The sequence below is a fragment of the Triturus cristatus genome, chromosome 5_1 (genome assembly GCF_964204655.1).
Source record: "Triturus cristatus chromosome 5_1, aTriCri1.1, whole genome shotgun sequence".
NCBI lineage: Eukaryota > Metazoa > Chordata > Amphibia > Caudata > Salamandridae > Triturus > Triturus cristatus.
Genome location: NC_140587.1, coordinates 364,777,388 through 364,797,830, shown reverse-complemented (window position 1 = coordinate 364,797,830; position 20,443 = coordinate 364,777,388). Strand labels below are relative to the sequence as shown.

At 43.9% G+C, this 20,443-nt stretch overlaps 1 protein-coding gene across 2 annotated transcripts in view; it reads left to right on the top strand.

Annotated features, from left to right (window-relative positions):
- Window positions 1–20,443, top strand: part of LOC146830894 (fibrocystin-L-like) — a 1,907,335-nt gene that overhangs the window by 275,122 nt on the left and 1,611,770 nt on the right. For both annotated transcript variants that reach the window (XM_085605084.1, XM_085605082.1), the window contains exons 4-5: window positions 16,213–16,366; window positions 16,563–16,653. In XM_085605084.1, the coding sequence (XP_085461210.1) occupies window positions 16,213–16,366; window positions 16,563–16,653 (245 nt within the window). The remainder of the gene's footprint in view (window positions 1–16,212; window positions 16,367–16,562; window positions 16,654–20,443) is intronic.

Genomic DNA, 20,443 nt, shown 5'->3' with positions numbered 1-20,443 from the left:
GAGGCCACTCCCTTCTGCAATTGTGGAGGTAAGGAGTGGTCCAATAGATCCTTCAACATCCAGGAATTAGACCAACTAGGTCACCACAGAGGCGATCGGCCATGTTGGTTTAACACAAACTTTGAGGAGACACATCACAGCCTACACACCACACCATCTAGGAGTAGCACCCTATCTGTTGTTGTTGTGTACACCTTCAAGGGCTGGTTGCCCCGAACCCCAGCCTTCAAAATCACACAACATGGAGAGACACCAACTGGTAGCCATAAATGTACCTGTAATGTTTCTTAAGAGTTCATATAGATTCACAGAACACTCTGGGGTCAATAGTCCATATAAAACATTTTCTTTGTTTGGATAATGTAATCCTGAGCAACACAAGAAACACATAGCCAACACATTTTGCTCTTTCAAAAAGAGCTTATTCAGGGCTAGAATTCATTATTGGAATCTTAATTATAATGGCAGTCCTCTATATATCTGACAGTGAGCACATCATAAGTTACTGGTTCAATAAGAGTCAAAATGTGTATCAAATGCTTGCATATCTGCAATGTAAAGTTGGTCAATGTAACTTCCACAATGTAAAGTCTTGCGATGTAAGACCTACAAAGTACCAGTAGCATACCGATATGATGGCATCTTCACTAGAGTTTGCCATCCATCAGTCGTTGGGCTAGGGAGAAGAGAGTTCTCTCAAAAATCCAGTTGGATTTCAGTGAGACATTTCTGATTCAAAGGAGAATCAATAAACCATTAATGACTTACGCCAGCATATGACCCAGAGAGCCCTTTCTTGTATTCCTCTGTTGCTTGAGTTATAATTCCCTTTAAAAAACAGAAGACAAGAAGCCTTTGGCAAAACAGGAACAGTTTGTTTAACTAAACGTTACGGTGGGGAGAACAGTTACAGGCACAAGGTCTGAGGAGTGACTCAATTTACATTCAGTATATGTCCATCTAATATATAAAGCATGATGGGTTGTAAACCTTTTCGGGATAACATGTATAGTGAGGAATGTTGGTTGTTGCCTTTGGAGTCATAAATGAATTGTCTAATGGTTAACACAGGTGGATCTCGACCTTGCATTGACACAATGTGGCCAGTGGATAATGTGTCCAGATGTCTGACATGGGAAGCTCGCAATCACTACGTGTGCTAGGTCCCGATAGACTATGTGTTCATAACTCATGTGACATCTTACTTTGATGGTGGTTTAGGAGCGAAAGTACCCCCTCCAGCCTGCTGTGCTTTATTGGGGCAATCTCCTTTGAGCCTTTGTAATGTTGCTGTGCCTATCTGTGAGATTGATCAAGAGTTTCCTGCCCGAGCGTTTGCCTTCCAGCTACGCACCTTCCCATCTGTGACCTATTTATCAGTAATCCCAGGCCTAGGTTTCAGTGCCTGCCTAACAACAAATTGCGAGTAGGGGTTAATTTAGAGTTCTACAATTATGTTAGTATTCTGCTAATAAGGACAAGTTATCATTTTCGTCGATGAATGCATCGATTTCCATATTAAAACCTCCCCAGTGTTTCAGTTGTCATAACTAATAATAGACATTTCACCTTACTTTTCTACTTTATTCCTTTTCCATGACTAAGCATGATTGACTCATCCAGTTTATATTTTGGTGTGCCTTTCAAACATAAACTGGATGATTTTATATTTTGCCCCTTAGTGTAGCCCCTTTGGGCTCCTCTGTCTCTGTACTCTTAGGATGCTCTTTTCTGTTACTCCATTTTTGAATACTGTTATCTGCCCTGTGATTTAATATGGGTCAGCACTCCTTTTCACACATCCTGCAGCCATAATAAAAGTTGGAGACATTTTAGTTTTACAGCCAACTGGCCTTAACTACTAAGTACAGTTTTAATATAATTATACAGAAAAGGGTTGTTGGTTTGGACCAAGGGACTAAGCCAAGCAGGGTTTTTCACACACATACAGGAAATTAAGAATGCTAATCTGGTTTTGGAATCTAAATATGGTTTTAGTAACTTATGAGTTCCTAATTTTCTTGCTTGAGATCTATCTGCGGTTTGTCTGTGGAATGAGTAACAGACCAACAGTTGAAAACATGGACAAATTCTGCTAAGCATGATGAGCAATCCTATGGTAAAGGACTGTTGGTTTGGAACAAGGGATTAGGCCACGGGGAGGTGTCCCACTCTCTTTCTCTGCCTTTCAGATAATACAGAATTCTACAAATTCCACTTCCACACAGCGGAGCTCGAGACATGAAACATAGCAATACCTGGAAAAGGGATTTATTTGACAAAATGCAAATGCTCTTTTTAGAATAAGGCTTGGGGTTTTATTGATGCAATGCTCTCTAACAGAAAGGCTTTCACAGATGTCAAATGCACCACATTCGAATGTATATAGAGATATATATTTATATGCATGCAATAATAACACACTTGGCAAATGCAACAGTTAAATGCATGAATCATACTAATGAATAAACAAGCAGCAAATAGTGGTAGACGTACTGCAAGAGATATATACACTAAATACATCAAAAGATTACTTTGGATGTGCACCTTCACTCACTCACACATCACAAAGACAACACCTCAAATGACCACATCCACTGGAACCACGCATCACAATGGCACTAGTCAGAAACAAATCACTTCAAGTGATCAAAGCCACTGGCCACACATCACAATGGCAATATCAAAAAACAAATCACCTCACCCAATTGTTTACTCAACATCCTTGCCAACTCAAGCTGGGGTAGCCATCTACAGCAAGGCAATGGACTCTCGATCAGGACTCAATTTGAGATTGTTGTGGCAATACATCTACTCCACAACTGAACTACCACCCTAGCTGTCAACAACCCTCAGCTTTATAATCTCAAAACACACGCTAGAAGGTTCGAGAGTCTTCCCCTCTGCGCCAATGAAACTTACTAGAACTGGCCAGCTTCCAGGCAAGCATTCCACGGCAGGAAGGAGTTCCCACGTTCCCTCTACACTCTTGCATGTTCAAGCCTTTATCTTGATGAAGCTTACAAAAGCCTTCCAGGGTACAGTAAACAATCTCACTCAAAACAATCCTTGAACGTGAATAACCCAAACAACTAAGAAGCCTTCTCCATGCGCACACAAAAGATCAAACAAGTCAGAATTCGGGATGACATGAGGCCATGTCAAAGCCAATAGTAAGAACTTAATAATACTTGCCAATGTACAATGCAATACACTTTTGTGCACCACTGCCTATGGCATCACATACTTCATCTCTCAATGTACAACACAGTGCACATTTGTGCACCGCTGGTCTTAACACTGAACTTTGAGACCAAAAGGTACACTCCACTCCTCTCTCTCTCTATCATGCTTTTAAATGCACATCTCACACATTCTGTTCTTGGCAAGGCTGTTTTACTCTGTGACAGCTCCCACTGTAAGACTGCAAGATTACAAAAAATAAACCTTTAAGAGAACAAGGCATATGCAGGACGTTGTACATTCAAACTAGGATGAAATAACACACCAAAGTCAATTAAAATATTGATAGTTAAAGGTCATCACGTGGTGTCAGACCACAAGAGTGCCTCTAGCACTACAATCCACCCCATGATCTTTGACTATCATAAAATGCATATTTAAAAAAAAAACCTGAACTTCTTAACTGAAATCACAAATATAATTGAAGCACGTGTTAAAACAGTGACATCTTAAAAGCATATAAGAATCATTTGAAAGCATCTAAAATAGCTCATTATATCTGAATACTCAGCATTAATATTGAATGTATGATAGATATACAAAATGAATGCAAAAATAGAATCAAGCGTTTGAACTCATTAAGTCTCCTAGTGTCACAAATGGCTAATTCTGGAACTTCTACTATTGAAGCAGCCACATTGATATATTTTGTGCTTAAAAATAAAGGCAACATCAACATCATCTTCTGTCAGTTTCTGGATATGCTTAAAAATGAAAACTTCCTCCTGTGTGAAAAGTCAACACTTTCTTTCTTTGCAATTGTTTTTCAAACATTTTACTTCGTGTTCATGCAAACAGTCAAATATCACTGGCTTGGTAAGTTCGTCTGGTTTGTTCAGCCAAAGAATTTCAGCAACAGTGTCAGTTGGCATCGTCTGGTGATCACTACAGGGTTGGGGGGGAGGGCTTCCACACCCTCACAGGCCCACTCAGACAAAGGCACCCACTCGCAGGACAGGGACATCAGGTACACTAACGTGCTGCACTAAGATCTGCAAAAGGATCAAGCATCACTACTCTTGCAAAAAAAAATAATTTTCAAAAAGCGCACATTCTCCTTTTTCTGTTTTGGGTCTGATGGAAAATATTATCATTCCTGTCTACACGGTTCTCTGCTGGCTCCTTGGAATTATCTGAGAATTGTACCCACACTATGGCCTCTGAAGTCTTGGTACTGGAATGAACTCTCCTTCTCCTTGCTCAGTAAGAAGGGCTGGGGCAGCCCCCTTCCTGACTAATTCTCCACACACTGCTGAATATGTGCACCCTTGATCATTTGGCATGAGCCCAAGGCAATTCATGCGCCCTATCTGCTCTTGTAATTTTGCTTTCTTCAACTGGCCCCTCATCTTCTGTGGGACTTGTCTGAGCTGTGCATACTGACATATAGGAATCACAGTTCTAAGTAAGTCTAGGGGGATATACATCCCTTCATTCTCTGCCCACCGGTTGGTAGTTTCTTTCTCTCGTAGGTGCTTGCATTTAGTTATGCACACCAAATCAGAAGCGTGTGTCACCACCGCTGTCGTCAAGATTTTAGCCTTTTCATCTGTAAGGAAATTAAAAGTTTTGTCCAGTGAATGTATAGGACCGTGAGCATCTACATGGTACACAGTAGCTGCGCTTTGCAGTAAAATTTGCCATTTCACTGGGGAATCCTGTGTCTCAGGCATCTCAAACACCACCCCTGGACTTTCTATTGGGACCTGCACCAACTGTTCTTGTAAAACTGCAGTTTCTGTCTGTATGTAACATTTGATCTCAAAATCAGCAGTGTCTGTCCTGTATCTATCAGAGCACAAGTCAAATTCAGCTTTGTTTGCCCTGTATTTGTCACAGTGCTAGCAAAACATTCTCCAGCATTTAAAAATGTTTCAGTCCAAAAATCTAAAAGCACACTCTTCTTTCCTTGTTTTTCGCACATGCTCAAAGTGACACACTGCTCCTGAACTGTCACATGTAATTCAATGTCTCCTTTCTGTATTGTCCACACGTCTGAAACACATAGCATAATCTCTTTTGCAGATTCAGAAGCACATTGCTGCTCCTCTTCAAATCAAAACTCAGAGTCAAGTTTAAAAATCACATTTTCTGTCATTTCTTTTGTCAAAATAGTGTCTCTCCATGTAAAGCAAGGTTTGTCATTCACTGACATGTCTGATTTATAACTGCAACCAACGATCGCTAGTTCTAACAGGCTGGTTTGTTTATCTTCCTGCATGTTTACATTTTCTTGGTTCAACGTTACTTGGGAAGCTAGCTGAGGAACGTCCTCAAAAGAATTCATTAAAACCTCCTGTGAACACCGTAAATTAAACTACAGCTTCTCTCCATGCACATTTTTCACGAATGAATCACTCTGGCTATCTGAACAGCCTGGCACAATAAACAGATTTAGTGCTTAGGACATGTCTAACTCTTTTTTCAAAGATTTATTTTCAAACTGAGCATCAGCTGACTCTCTTTGTAACTCATTACACTCTTTTTCCAACTGTTCACATTTTTGATACATGCTAAGTAATGCATTCAAAATGTCACCACTATTTCTGTCTGAAATACCAAGTTGTTTTCCCTCTTTAAGAGGAAAATATTGTACACATTTAATTATCTGTTCTTGCCCCTCATATTTTAAACATGCATTAAAACCAATCTCCCACTCAAATAACTCAGTTGGCATATGGGAATCTGCAACTGAAAACATGGGCATCTTAGAGAGCATTCTCCCCTATTAAAATTGCACTATTTTTGAATCCTCGAGTGACGCCAAATGCCGTGGTCCGCCTTTCAGATAATAAAGAATTCTACAAATTCCACTTCCACACAGTGGCTTAAGCACGGCGGAGCAGGAGACATAAAACACAAGAATACCTAGAAAGGGGTTTTCATTTTACAAAATGCAAAGACTCTCCTTTTAGAATAAGGCTTGGGGTTTTATTTATGCAATGCTCTCTAACAGAAAAGCTTTCCCAGATGCCAAATGCACCACATTCAAATATATATAGAGATATATATTTATATGCAAGCAATAATAACACACTTGGTAAATGCAACAGTTAAATGCATGACTAATACTAATGAAAAAATAAGCAGCAAATAGTACTGGACCTCCTGCAAGAGATATATACACTAAATACATCAGATGATTACTTTGGATGTGTACCTTAACTCACTCACATATCACAAAGAAAACACCTCAAATGACCACAACCACTGGAACCACCCATCACAATGGCACTAATCAGAAACAAATCACCTCAAATGATCAAAGCCACTGGCCACACATCACAATGGCAGTATGCAAAAACAAATCCCCTCACCCGATCGTTCACTTAACATCCTTGCCAACTCAAGCTGCAGGAGCCCGTTGCAGCCAGGCAATGGACTCTCGATCAGGACTCAAATCCAGATTGTTGTGGCAGTACGTCTACTCCACAACTGAACTCCCACCCTAGCCGTCAACAACCTTCAGCTTTATAAACTCAAAACACACACTTGAAGGTTTGAGAGTCTTCCCCTCTGTGCCAAGGAAACTTACTGGAACTGGCCAGCTTCGAGGCGAATCCTCCCGAGCACGAGCTTCAATTTTATTGGCTACCAACACTCCAAACCAGGAAGTGTTGGCAGCCACCCTGTGACTCGGTAACCAAATCACAAGAAAAAGAGAAAATAAAGTTAAAAATGAAGAAAAGGGGGCAGGGTAGAAACACCCTGACCCCCTAGGCCTGTTCAGAGGGACCCACAGAATGTACGTTGAGTGTAGTGGAATTATGTGGTATGTTGTGCAGTGAAATTATGTGAATTCAAAGAATGTGGTATTTAGTGTATAGGAATTTTGTGGAGTGTGATTATGTGTTTTGGAAAGTAATTATGTGGTATTGTAGTCTGTGTTGTGGAGTGGTAACCTCAGGTTTAGTAGTCCTCATTTCCATAAAAGCTAAACTAGAAACTCAATGAGACACAAAAAAAGAAGTAACCACTGAGGAGCACTTCTGGACCTAGTCGGAGGTATGAGCAGGGCCACTGGAATTATGTGACGGTTTGGCTACACCAATCTTCACATAATTAAACATTTTCCGCATTTGCCAAGTATTCCATCATCTGCTGCCTGATCTGCAGATTCGAACAAAAAAAGCCTTGTTTCTAGCTCAAATGGCTCAAATGTTCCCAAAAATGCAGTGTCAGGTGTTACAGCGTGGTGGAAGACCCTTTGCAAAACTGGAATGGTCACGTGTTACTTTTTGCAAAATGTGGGTGTTAAACTGGTACTAATGGTGCACAAACCTCTCTTCTTTCTGTGCCTCTCTTGCCTCTATCTGTATTTCTCGTTTCTTTCTGCATCTTTCTTCCTCTTTCTGCACCACACTGTCTTCTTTCTGCTCTTCACTTGCCTCTTTCTGCACTTCTCTTGCCCCTTTCTGCACCCCACTTGCCTCTTTCAGCACCTCTGTTGCTTTTTTCTGCCGGTCTCCTGCCTCTTTCTGCACCTCTTTTGCCTCTTTCTGTACCTCACTTGCCTCTTTCTGCAATTCTCTTGCTTCTTTCTACACCTCTCTTGCCTCTTTTTGTTCCTCTCTTGCCTCTTTGAGCCTTTCTCTTGCCTGTTTCTGCAGTTCCCTTGCTTCTTTCTGTATCTCTCTTGCCTCTTTCTGCACCTCACTTGCTTCTGCACCTCAAGTGCCTCTTTCTGCACTTCTCTTGCCTCTTTCTATACTTATATTGCCTCTTTATATGCCTCTCTTGCCTCTTTCTGCACCCCACTTGCTACTTTCTGCTCTTTGCTTGCCTCTTTCTAGACCTCACTCTCTTCTTTCTGCACTTCTCTTGCCTCTTTCTGTACCTCACTTGCTTCTTTCTGCATCTCTCTTGCCTCTTTCTGCACCTCTATTGCCTCTTTCTGCACCTCTGTTGGTTATTTCTGCACTGCTCTTGCTACTTTCTGTACCCCTCTTTCCTCTTTGTGTACCTCTCCTACCTCTTTCTGCAGCCCTCTTGCCTCTTTCTGTACATCTGTTGGTTCTTTCTGCACTGTTCATGCTTCTTTCTGCACCTCTTTTGCCCCTTTCTGCACCTGAAGTGGCTCTTTCTGCACTTCTCCTGCCAATCTCTACACTTATCTTGCTTCTTTCTACACCTCTCTTGCCTCTCTCTGCTCTTTTCTTGCCTCTTTGTGCATTTCTCTTGCCATTTTCTGCACTTCCCTTGCTTCTTTCTGTACCTCTCTTGCCTCTTTCTGCACCTCACTTGCCTCTTTCTGCACCTCACTCTGTTCCTTCTGCACATCTCTTGCCTCTTTCTGCACGTCTCTTGCCTCTTTCTGCACTTCTCAAGCCTATTTCTGTACCTCTCTTGCCCCTTTTTGTACCACAAGTGCCTCTTTCTGCACATCTCTTGCCTCTTTCTACACTTATCTTGCCTCTTTTTATACCTCTCTTGCCTCTTTCTGCACCTCACTTGCCACTTTCTCCTCTTCTCTTGCCTCTTTCTGAACATCACTCTCTTCTTTCTGTACCTCTCTTGCCTCTTTCTGCACCTCACTTGCTTCTTTCTGCATCTCTCTTGCCCTTTTTTCTGCACCTCTAATGCCTATTTCTGCACCTCTGTTGGTTATTTCTGCACTGCTCTTGCTACATTCTGCATCCCTCTTGCCTCTGTCTGTACCCCTCTAGCCTCTTTGTGCACCTCTCCTACCTATTTATGCACCCCTATTGACTCTTTCTGTACCTCTGTTGGTTCTTTCTGCACTGTTCATGCTTCTTTCTGCACCTCTTTTACAAATTTCTGAATCCCTATTGCCTCTTTCTGTACCCCTCTTCCCTCTTTCTGCACCTCTCTTGCCTCTGTCTGCACACCTGTTCCTTCTTTCTGCACCCCCTTTGCCTGTTTCTGCAACTCTTTCCTCTTTCTGCAGTCCTCTTGCCTCCTTCTGCACCTCACTTGCCTCTTTCTGCATTTCTATTGCCTCTTTCTGCACCTTGTTTGCTTCTTTTTGCACTTCTCTTGCTTCTTTCGGCACCTCTCTTGCTTCTATCTGCACCCTTCTTCCCTTTTTTGCATCCCTCTTTCTGCTGTTCTCTTGCCATTTTCTGCACCACTCTTGCCTCTTTCTGCACCTCACTTGCCTCCTTCTGCACTTCTTGTGCTTCTTTCCACACCTCTTTTGCTTCTTTCAGCAGTTCTCTTGCCTCTTTCTGCTTTTCTCTTGCTTGTTTCTGCACCTCTCTTGGGTCTTTCTGCCCCTCTGTTGCCTCTTTCTGTACCTCACTTGCTTCTTTCTGCATCCCTCTTGCCTCTTTTTGCATTGCTTTTTCTCTTTCTGTACCTCTCTTGCATCTTTCTGTACCCCTGTTCCCTCTTTATGCACCTTTCCTGCCTGTTTCTGCACCTCTCTTGCCTCTTTCTGTACCTCTGTTGCTTCTTTCTGCACTTCTCTTGCTCTTTCTGCACCCTTTGCACCTCTTTCTGCACCTCTCTTGCATCTTTCTGTACCCCTGTTCCCTCTTTCTGCACCTTTCCTGCCTGTTTCTGTACCTCTCTTGCTTCTTTCTGTACCTCTAAGGCTTCGTTCTGCACTTCTCTTCCTTCTTTCTGCACCTCTCCTGCCTCTTTCTGTACCTGTCTTGTCTCTTTGTGCACCTCTAATACTTTTTTATATACCCTCTTGCCTCTTTTTGCACACCTGTTGGTTCTTTCTGCACTGCTCTTGATTCTTTCTATACCTCGGTTGCTTCTTTCAGCAATTCTCTTCCCTCTTTTTGCACTTCTCTTCTTTCTTTCTGTACCCATCCTGCCTCTTTCTGTACCTTTTTGCCTCTTTGTGCCCCTCTCCTACCTCTTTCCGCACCCCTCTTGCCTCTTTTTGCACCTCTGTTGGTTCTTTCTGCACTGCTCTTGCTTCTTTCTACACCTCACTTGCCTCTTTCTGCACCTTTCCTGCCTGTTTCGGCACCTTTCTTGCTTCTTTCGGTACCTCTGTTGCTTCTTTCTCTACTTCTCTTGCCTCTTTCTGCACCCTTTGTGCCTCTTTAAGTACCTCTGTTTCTTCTTTCTGCACTTCTCTATCTTCTTTCTGCACCCCTCCTGCCTCTTTCTGTACCTCTCTTGCCAATTTGTGCATCTCTCCTACCTGTTTCTGCACCACTCTTGCCTATTTTTCCACCTCTGATAGTTCTTTCTTCACTGCTCCTGCTTCTTTCTGCACCTCTTTTGCAAATTACTGCATCCCTCATGCCTCTTTCTTCACCCCTCGTCCCTGTTTCTCCACCTCTCTTGCTTCTTTCTGCACGTCTCCTGCTTCTTTCTGCACTGCTCTTGCTTCTTTCTGCACCTCTCTTGCAAATTTCTGAATCCCTCTTACCTCTTTCTGCACCCCTGTTCCCTCTTTCTGTACGTTTCTTGCCTGTTTCTGCACCTCTCTTGCCTCTTTGGGCACCTCAGTTGCTTCTTTCTGCACTTCTCTTGCTTCTTCAGACACCCCTCTTGCCTCTTTCTGTACCCCTTTTGCCTCTTTGCGTACCTCTCCAGTCTCTTCCTGTACCCCTCTTACTGTTTTCTGCAGTTCTCTTGCCTCTTTCTGCACCTCTTCTTCTTCTTTCTGAACTTTTCTTGCCTCATCTGTACCCCTCTTGCCTCTTTCTGCACCGCTGTTGGTTCTTTCTGCACTGCTCTTGCTTCTTTCTACACCTCGGACTTAGAGCTAGTTTTAATCCCCTGCCCTATTATGTACTAGGGCCTTACAGGGGAGGTCATGCCAATCACAGGGGCACCCCAACCCATAGTGTACCCTAGTGTATGTAGGTGTTTTCACTGTATTCCAAGTATCTTTCAGCATAGCACTGGCTCTGGGCCTGGTTAGTCTGAGTCAGTTACCACCAGTACCAGTCAGCAAAAAGTTGGGCGCACAGGATGACTTTGGAATAAGGCGTCTTTCTCCACCTCTGTTGGTTCTTTCTGCATCTCTCTTGCTTCTTTCTGCAGCCTCTCGTGTCAACAGTGGTGCCAGAAAGAAAGACCATTTCTGTTCCGGCAATCAAGAGGCCCTAGCTGCTCTTTCGAAATTTAACAAAAAAGCGTCTGGGTCTTCGCCAGGGACGTACCTTTGTAGGACAACATTGGGAGTTCCAGACTGGGTTCCTGGTCGATTCTCTAGGCAGTCATTATTTAGTCTGATCTGCAGCAACTTTCAGAATACAGTCCACCTGTCTTGACATGGAGTCCTTAAAGAGGTCCCTATCCACCTGAGTGGAGGTCATCTGTCTCTTTGGTGCCCATTCTAATTTCTCTTGTCACTGGACTAGGTGTTGAATGAGATTCTCCATACTGTGTTTCTATGGAGCAATTGCCCACATTCTCCACCACGTGTGGCACGTGAGAAACAACAGTAGAGACTTTAGGGCTTGTTATACTGCTTATTCTCTTAAACAGTGGTAGCACAGGTCCTTCTTGTTCTTCTTTTCTTTACTGGAGTTAGTTTTGTTCTAATGTTTGTAACAGTGTAGGGATAAGGAGTGAGGAGAAAGCTCAATAGACACCCACCTGCTCCACCACCTGTGTTGCTCTGGTATGCCTCTAATGCTGCTAGTTTCATGCAATGTGCCATGTACTGAGGCACCCAACTATTGCCTCCCTCCCATCTGCATTGGAGGTCCATCAGTGCCCCCAGTATTCCTCCTAAACGTGCTGCGGAAGCGAGAATGTACCTGCCAGTACCACGCTCCTCCTGGGGCGTGGCCGGCCAACCCGTGAGACCGGATAGGGTCCGGCTACCTTCTTGTCTCCTCTGCCAGAGTCCTCCTGCCTGGATCCTTCTTCGCGGGTTCTTCGATACTAGACGCAGGCGTCGCTCCTCTTCCTGGTTCACTCTCGTGGCTCCCCTGGGCGTCGACTTCATAGTCCATCCTCCAACTCCAGCAGTTGCCATCCTCTGACTGCTGGAAGTCGCCTATCAAGCCGAACTCGGCGTCACTCGACTCCCTGATTGGTTCTTGTGACCAGGTCACGTGGGACATCTGGGAATCCAGGAAATCCTCTTTCTTAAAGGCGCCATCCTGGTTCTGTACACTTGGGTTCTGTGGAGGCTGGGAATAGAGGAGAGGAGAGATATAAGGGGGGAATACCTCTTCGGCATCCTCCTCTGTTGTGACACCTTCAAGTACGTCGTGACAGTGGTAAAAGTATATGCATTGTAATGGATGTGTGGTATAGGCCTCCGTGGTAATGGCCACGTTGTAAAGGCTGTTTCCCCTGTTATAGGGATGATGCACGGGAAAATGTTAGAGATGCATTGCAATTGATCTTGGAAGATACAAAGACACCTGGATACTATGGTTGCCAGCAAAACTCTTCCATCAACATAATCGATATTAATCGACAGACCTGCTTGGTGATACAGAACCCACAGCGGCATGAAGTGTGAGGTTCATGGTGTGAAGAGGAATTATTATACACTACATTATTTACCAGTACAACCTGATCGATGACCCACATACTAGGCTTGTAGTGCTCCTGAGTCCTGACCCACATACAGAAGCATATCTGTATCCTAATATGGAAAACATTCAATGGGGACCGTTCCACAGTACCATTAAGCCCCAACAGTGCATTCATGCAAGTTCACAATTTGTATTATGAGGTAGCATCATGTCTCCGTGCTACGACCTGGTTAGTTTGATGGTGCCTTTTACTGCAAGAAGCAGAATGTTTTTAGCGCTGTTAGTATGTGTTAATATATGCATGGTACCTTGACCACAGGTATTGTCTTTTCTCCCAAGAACCCCTCACAATATTGCTGTTTAATTATGTTTAACAAAAGGTCAAAATATTATCATGCCATTACAGGCTAAATTAGCAAGAGGGGGGAGCTGCCAGTGGAAATCCCACTTACGAGCTTGTCGAATTGACTGCAATTGAGAAGCTAGGCTGCAGTGAGATCATTTTATTCTAATGTGATCAAAGGAAGCTCCTGTGAAACTGTGGCAGTCTCGCATAATGTTGCAAGACCACAACCTTCATATGAATTCTCGTGAGTTTTGAGCCATCCCCTGCGACTTGTGAGAGCTGGAAGCCCTGTATGGGCCATCCTCCACCCTGATGGGCTCTGACACGACTTGTGCTGTCTTACCTCCTGAAGACCCCAAATACCAGGATGAAGACCCGGGAAGTGTGTGCTCCCCAGGCGGTCTCCATCTCCCTCACCTGCATCTGCGGCAGTCCTCCTCTAAGGTTCGATCTCTTGTGAGTGGATCGAGGGGATCAGCTGATCTTTGGAGACACCAGCAGCCGTCAAGGTAGTGCCCCCAGCAGCCTGCCTCCAAGCGCATGGTGAGGGTAGAGTGGGCTTCAGGGCACTGCACACAGTCTCACATGCTCTTGGGCTGGTTGGGGTGCTCCACAGGTGTCGAGGGCAGCAGAAGGAGAGCAGACCAGCAGGGCTTCAGTAGGGGCTTCCTGTTTACTGCTCACCAGCTGGACGTAGGTAGCGCACTGACTCTAAACTCTGCATAGGGTATGATAATGGAACATCGAAGCCAGAAAATCTTCTAGCGTAATTACTGAGTCCACACAATTTGGAGCCCAATGATGTTTAAGGAGCTGTAGGCCTGCTTCGGATTCAATTCGCAAAACCAGGCAGGTGGATTGGAGCTCACTCCAAACCATGGTCTGTGTATCTTGCATTTCGAAAAGGCCAGCCAATCAGGATAAACCACAGTTTCCATCCCCAGAGGAGACTTATGGGATAGCTCTTTTACACAGTACTCCCAGAAGCAGCAGAAAGTGTACATGCACTTATCCTGCGTGGGCAGCATCTACCCGCCAGCGTTCAAATGGCATTTTACTTTAAACTTATTGTTTGCAAAATATGTTTTGAGTAACCATAACAACTGCTGCATCATGCCTTTTAGTATGGCCGTCTCTTTCTCGTGTTTCTGGAGGGTTACATTAGCAATGACTCTGCTTAATGATATCAAATATTACATTAAAAAAAAAAAATGAACGAACACCAAGAGAGCCATCTACCCACGCTATGGACTTCATTCAATTTAAACTGGAAGACCAATAGGCACCTCCCCTGGGAGAACATCAGCACCCCCTAAACTAAACAATTGTCTGCCACCAGTGAGGGCTTGTGCAATGGGGAGAGGGGGGAAGAGAGAAGCACAGCTATCGTCTTGACACTACAAAGATGGGAGACCAATGTGGGATCTCTTATTTTCTGGCCACGTGAAAGCGTGGAGCCGCAGCAATTATGGGCCCCACAAACACTTCTCTCAATAAAAAAAAGGGGCAGATTTATGAGCCCCTTGCGCCACTTTTGCGTCACTTTTAACATGGGAAAAGTGACGCAAAAGTGGCGCAAGGGGCTCATGAATCTGCCCCTAAGGGTTCATCTGGGCGCAGAGAAACAACGCAGAGCTCGCATTCTACTGAAGTCAGGCTTTAGTCACTACTCACTTATGTGTGCTGATTACAAAGTGTGTGGGTCTGTGGAATCTATGGGAGTCTAAATGAACTCGCAGTGCAGCTTCATGTACAGAGTTTGCTGTGCGTTGTGCACTATACTTGAGGGGGGTTATAATCTATAAAACCATGTTCATTTATATGAAGCTAGTTCTTGCGTGGTGTCATGATGCGAATAGTAGCTCATAGAAATGAAATAGAAAGACCTAGATCAAGGTATATCTAAAGCGTGCAGAATTTGAAGGGTCTAAATAGTAACAAACTTTACAAGGGCCCGCAGTAGGGCAAGAAATGTACCCGCTCATTTAATAGAAAAGTGTGCCAGCCACAAAAGCCGTCAGTGCATTGTTTTATACTAGAAAGAACATTATCATGAAAAGCTGTTGTACCACACTGGTGCTGGTGCTCCTTACTTGTTGCATATGCACTTCTGTTTGTTATTAGTTAGTGAGTGGCAGAATTCACTTCAAAAGTACAGTCCGTGGCCTAGGCCCTCATCACCAGAGGTGCAGGTTCACGCAGATCACTAGCTCTGAGATGAATCACGCCACTCACAATTACAAGTGTCTCCAAGTCTGATGTTACCCTACCTGAAAATTCGGGGACCATAGACACCAGCCAGCCCTCATTTTACTGCTGCAGGGGTGGACGGCTCTGGACAGCAGCACATCTGCCCCAACACCCAGACTGTGCTTCCCTGTAAGGACAGAAGCCCAGGACCCCCACAAAAGCCACCCTGCCTGCCTGCCTGCAGCTCTCCAGCTCACACTTAGGGCCTGATTACGAGTCCCCCCACTGCTGGCGGTGAGTTAACTAAGTTGGTCCTACAGGGCCTCCTGGTGCCTCATGCCATGTGGATGCATGCAAGGGGGCACATGGGTTCCCCCTGTCTGCATGCATGCCCAGTTCCTGCACGGCATGGACTTACCAGTCCATGTCATGCAGGAACTTGACTCAGCGTTCCCACTGCGGCCCCCCTGTCGGAACACCAAAGGACCACCAGCCAGACCAGGAGAAAACTCCTAATCTGGTGGGCAGGTGGGCGGGACGGTGGTGTGCCGAGCCGCTCCCGCACCCCCAAAGTTATAATCAGCCCCTTAATGCCCGCGCAGAATAGACAGGAGAGGTCAGTAGTTTTCTTCCCGGAATGGGGACAAAATGCATTGCACTGGATGGGGTATTTCTCCTGGTATGTGGGGTGAGCCTACTCCAATATACACCCCACCTACCTGGAGTCCCCACACCAAATTCCAGCCAACTCATAACGAGGGCCTTAGTGGTGCAATGTTCAATCTGCCCAGTTCTCGGCTGGAGGTTTCATTGAAGTCAAACCGGCGTCTGGTGGGAAGAAAGAGTCACCAAACTGAACGCTTTTCTGCTCATAATTCATCAAGAATCATATATTTATAAAAACATTGGGGTTACTGAAAAAAGTTTATAGCTTATCTCTTAAATCGTGCTCTATATTGTGGCACTAAGGTGAACACACAATTGATCATTTGTTTTCCTTTTCAGGCTTCGCGGACTCAAGCCAGTTTGACTACAGCAGCGACAACAGTAACAGCAATAACGAGGGGAACTCAGTCCTGATGGTATCCTCGACTCAGTCTTTTCCGTGTGATGTCGAAAAAGATGCCAGTCACTCCACCTTATTAACGTGCTACACCCGGTAACATTTTAAATGTATTTCATTTTACATTTCAGATGTAATTGCTGTTTTTCTCATGGAAGTACAACAAAAACTTGAAAGTAATAATACAGATTATGAAGGGTAAATCCTTTCTACAGTGTGCTTATTTGTATATAAAGAATAGATTCTTTTTGCGTGTATGATGAAATTTCTCCTAATTTCCGTGTTTTTCCAGAGCCATGCCACAGGATTTCTATACAGTGCAAGTGAGCGTCAATGGAGATCTCATCCCGTGCACCAACTGGTGGTCTGGGTGCTACTTTTATGTAAGTAATTATCTGGTGAGATATGGAGAGCGATCGTTGAGTAGCATTAAAAGACACCACATAAACCCACAGCTTGGCTTGTGCCACCTGGTTTGTTCATCATGTGCTAACTGAGGCCCGAGAGCCTGTGGTTTGGCAGGGGGCGGGGGCTGGTGTGGTTGTTGCTTGGTTTGCGGTTTACTGAAGCTGCACTAGTTTATGAACAGCTAGACTGGTGGTGTGTTCATACCCACCCTGAACCCTGAATTTTACTGACAAGTTACCGTTTTTTCCTAATGGAGGTAACTGGTGCATTTTACAGTATCGTTTCCCAAAGCAAGTGGCTAAAATACTTGTTTTTTACATGCAGTTCAAACTTGCTGGCTACATAATTTGACATGCTCTCCTGTTATTTTGCAAACTTTGTAGAGAATCTTGTATCTGACTTGCTTCCCATTTGATTGAATTTGTTCAATTCTGTCTCTTTAATGTGCATTAAAAGCCATATCAAAAAATTCTACATGAATGAAGTGGAGTGAGAAAAATACGCTGTAATGTACATTTATTTATACACACACAAGCACACACATGCACACACGCACACATACACACATGCTAAGGACCAACTGTTGACTTCCATTAATTGCTTATTTACTAGTCTAACTCCATCTCTTTCCAAACTTTATGAAGTTTATACAGTGCACTTAAGTAAATGTATATGCAATAATATATTTGAAAAGCACACACTGTATAATGAACTGAATAGCACGAGACAGATTCTGAAGATCATTCCCTAAACTCCCCTATGCCCTCGCACTTCTACACACACACACACAAACACACACACACACACACGTGCGCACACACACGCACTTGCAGTTCCTCAGTGTATATACGAGTGTCAGTGTCTCCTCTGTGCCCCTGCTGCTCTGTGCTGCAGTCTCTGCACTCTCCCGTGCACTCGGCCTCTGCACATACAGCTGGGATCCGTTGGAGAGTCCAAGATGCAGTGAGTCTGATTTAAGTTTGCAGTATATGTCCTGGGATCTGCATTCATGACAGGCAATGGGGCAGGCAGGTGATTTCAGATTAAATGGACAGAAGGCACATTGGGCATCACATTGATACTGGTAAGGCAGGGACACATATTGACTGCACAGCAGTGACGGCTTTACTGTACCTACAGTGCAGATCCTCAACTCATTCTTGTAATGGATGATTGGTCCTCTGCCATGTTTGGCTAATTTAGGAAAGGAAGCGTGGGTGTGAAAAAGTAATTCACTGAGATGTGAAAAATGTGTCAGATATTTTAATGGTCCCTGTCTCCACTCTACACTTGCCTGAAACAAATGTAAAGATGCCTGACACTCACATCCAGCATGTGAGTGTTTGGGCCTAGTCATTCAAGAAGGGCTTGTAGATGGTGTGCTGGGCTTTGGCTTACATTTTTGTTTCACCAAGAGCCAAATATATCCTTCAGAGCAAAGTCTCTGTGACTTACAGAAGTTGAATCATAGATTTCGTTCATTGTTCTGACCACTTTGTTGCTTGACTGTCTGTTTCTTTGGTTGCTCAAGGTGGAAAGAGTTGCAGTAGTCTTGGCATTGACAGGCCATGGCTCTGATAAGGTCTGCTAGAGGTTTAAAGTAAGGTAATGCGAAGATCATTCAGAACAGTTTATCTGGTAGCTCGCTCTCTTTAGCAAGAAATAAAATGAGTGAGACAAAGAGGATTCTGCCAAAGTTACTTCCCAAGGCCCTCAGTTTTTGAGTGGGGAACAATCCCCTGGTAATGGGCCAATGTTAATGGTCATGGGTTAAAAGACCTATAAATGGTCATAAGCAAATCATTTTTTACCTCTTGCAGCAGAAGAAATCATCCTTTCTCCAAAACTGAATTTGCTGAAGATACAATGAGAATTACTTTAACTGTTACTAAGATCCTCCTGTCAGTTCAAGATGGAACTGCATGTCCTTAATTTACCAAGGGATCCTGCCTCTGTTCAATGCTCCATTGCTCTCAATGTGAGTTTGAGCTGTATGCCACAGGATCTAAGCTACATCCCACTGACAAGGCCTAAAATGACAGACACAGGTCTGCATTTGATTGTTTTCTCTTCTGTAGGGGGCTTCTTCTGTAGGTTCACAATGAACTGTTACCATGAGGACACAACTGATTTGCGTAAGTTGACCACTGTCTAAAGTAGCACAGTGGGTGAAAAATGATCTTTGCAATGATATCCAGAGTGATTACCCATAATTGTAACTCTTCTGCCACAGGATCCAAGCTGTATCTCACTGATGCACTCTAAGGTGGCTGAACATGGTCTGGGGTTGCTTGTGTTCCCTTCTGGAGGGTGCCTGACCAGGTGGTTTGGAATGGACTGTTTCCATGGGGGCAGGGGCAGTACTGATTTGCATAAGGTGGCCTTTTCCAGAGTGGCAAGGTGCGGGGGATAATGGGATGGAGTGTTACCCAGAACGATTAACAGTTGTTTAGACTATTGCAGGCATTCCTCACATCACCTTTTGTGTGATTGATACAACACCCTAAGTGGTCAAGGGCATGCTCATATATGGATCCCTTGCTTGCAGTACCACAGAATATAAGCTATATCTTTCTGATGAGGGCTAACAATACTGAAACTGGTTTGGGGTTGCTTGTGTTCCCTTCTGGATGGGGCCTCTAATAACAATTCAGAATGAACTGTTCGCTTGAGGAGCAGGTTCTGTACTAACTTGCATGAGGTGGGCCTCTGTCTAGGGTGGCACAGGTGGATAAAAAATGATGAGCTGGAATGCTGCTCAGAGTGATTGCCAGTAGTTTAGACTATTTGCAAAGCATGCCTCCCAACATCCTTTGTGCTCTTTACACAAACTAACATGTACACATACATATGTACAATCAGGGGTCGTGTTGTTTAATTCCCAAGGCAGAATGCATGTATGTGTTAATATCCTGGAGATTTGTACTATACCATACATGTAATTGTCCACCAGGACTAATATGGAACCTCTAGTAGGTTTCAATGCAGAGGTACATAAAGATTTACAGTTGTTTGTGATTGTTTCAAAATGTTGGTTTTGAAGAACTTCAGCAGGTTCTTGCAAAGTTGATTACATGCTAGACTGCAGGGAACCCTTCAGAATCTGAAGATATGATAAAGTGTTAAACATTTTGAACGACTGAAATAGCAGGTTGGATAGTTCCAATAATCAAATCAGCTTAATGTTTTCAGCTCCTTTATCAGCTCTGTGAAATATACTTTCTTGTTAATTCTGAATCATGAGATACCAATCTTGGGGGCCTGTTCATAAACCATGTTTTGTGATACATTTAGTTATATTAGAGTAGTGCTACTAATATACTACAACATGGAATTTACAAGCCTGCATGTGGATGTCTATGCCTCTGCCTCTCCTGTCTTTTTAATCTCTGCCCTGCCTGCAGAGAGCTCTGCGCATGTAGGTATACGTTTTAGTAGCAAATATGGGAGGAGCGGAGGAAGTGGCTGTAAAATGGGAAATATTTACACCTAAAGGGAAAGTGTTGTTAAGAGAGGATTAAGAAGGGGTTTAGAGAAGGTTAGGGAAGGGTTTAGGGAGGGGAAAACCCCGACCCACAAAAGATTAAGGGCCTGCTTTAGATCTCGGCGGACATGTTACTCTGTCACAACGGTGACGGATATCCCATGTGCCAAAATATAAATCCCATTATATTCTATTGGATTTATATTTTCGCAGGTGGGATGTGACAGAGTAACCCATCCACCAAGGTCTAAATCAGGCTCTAAATCAATTGCTTTTTGTAA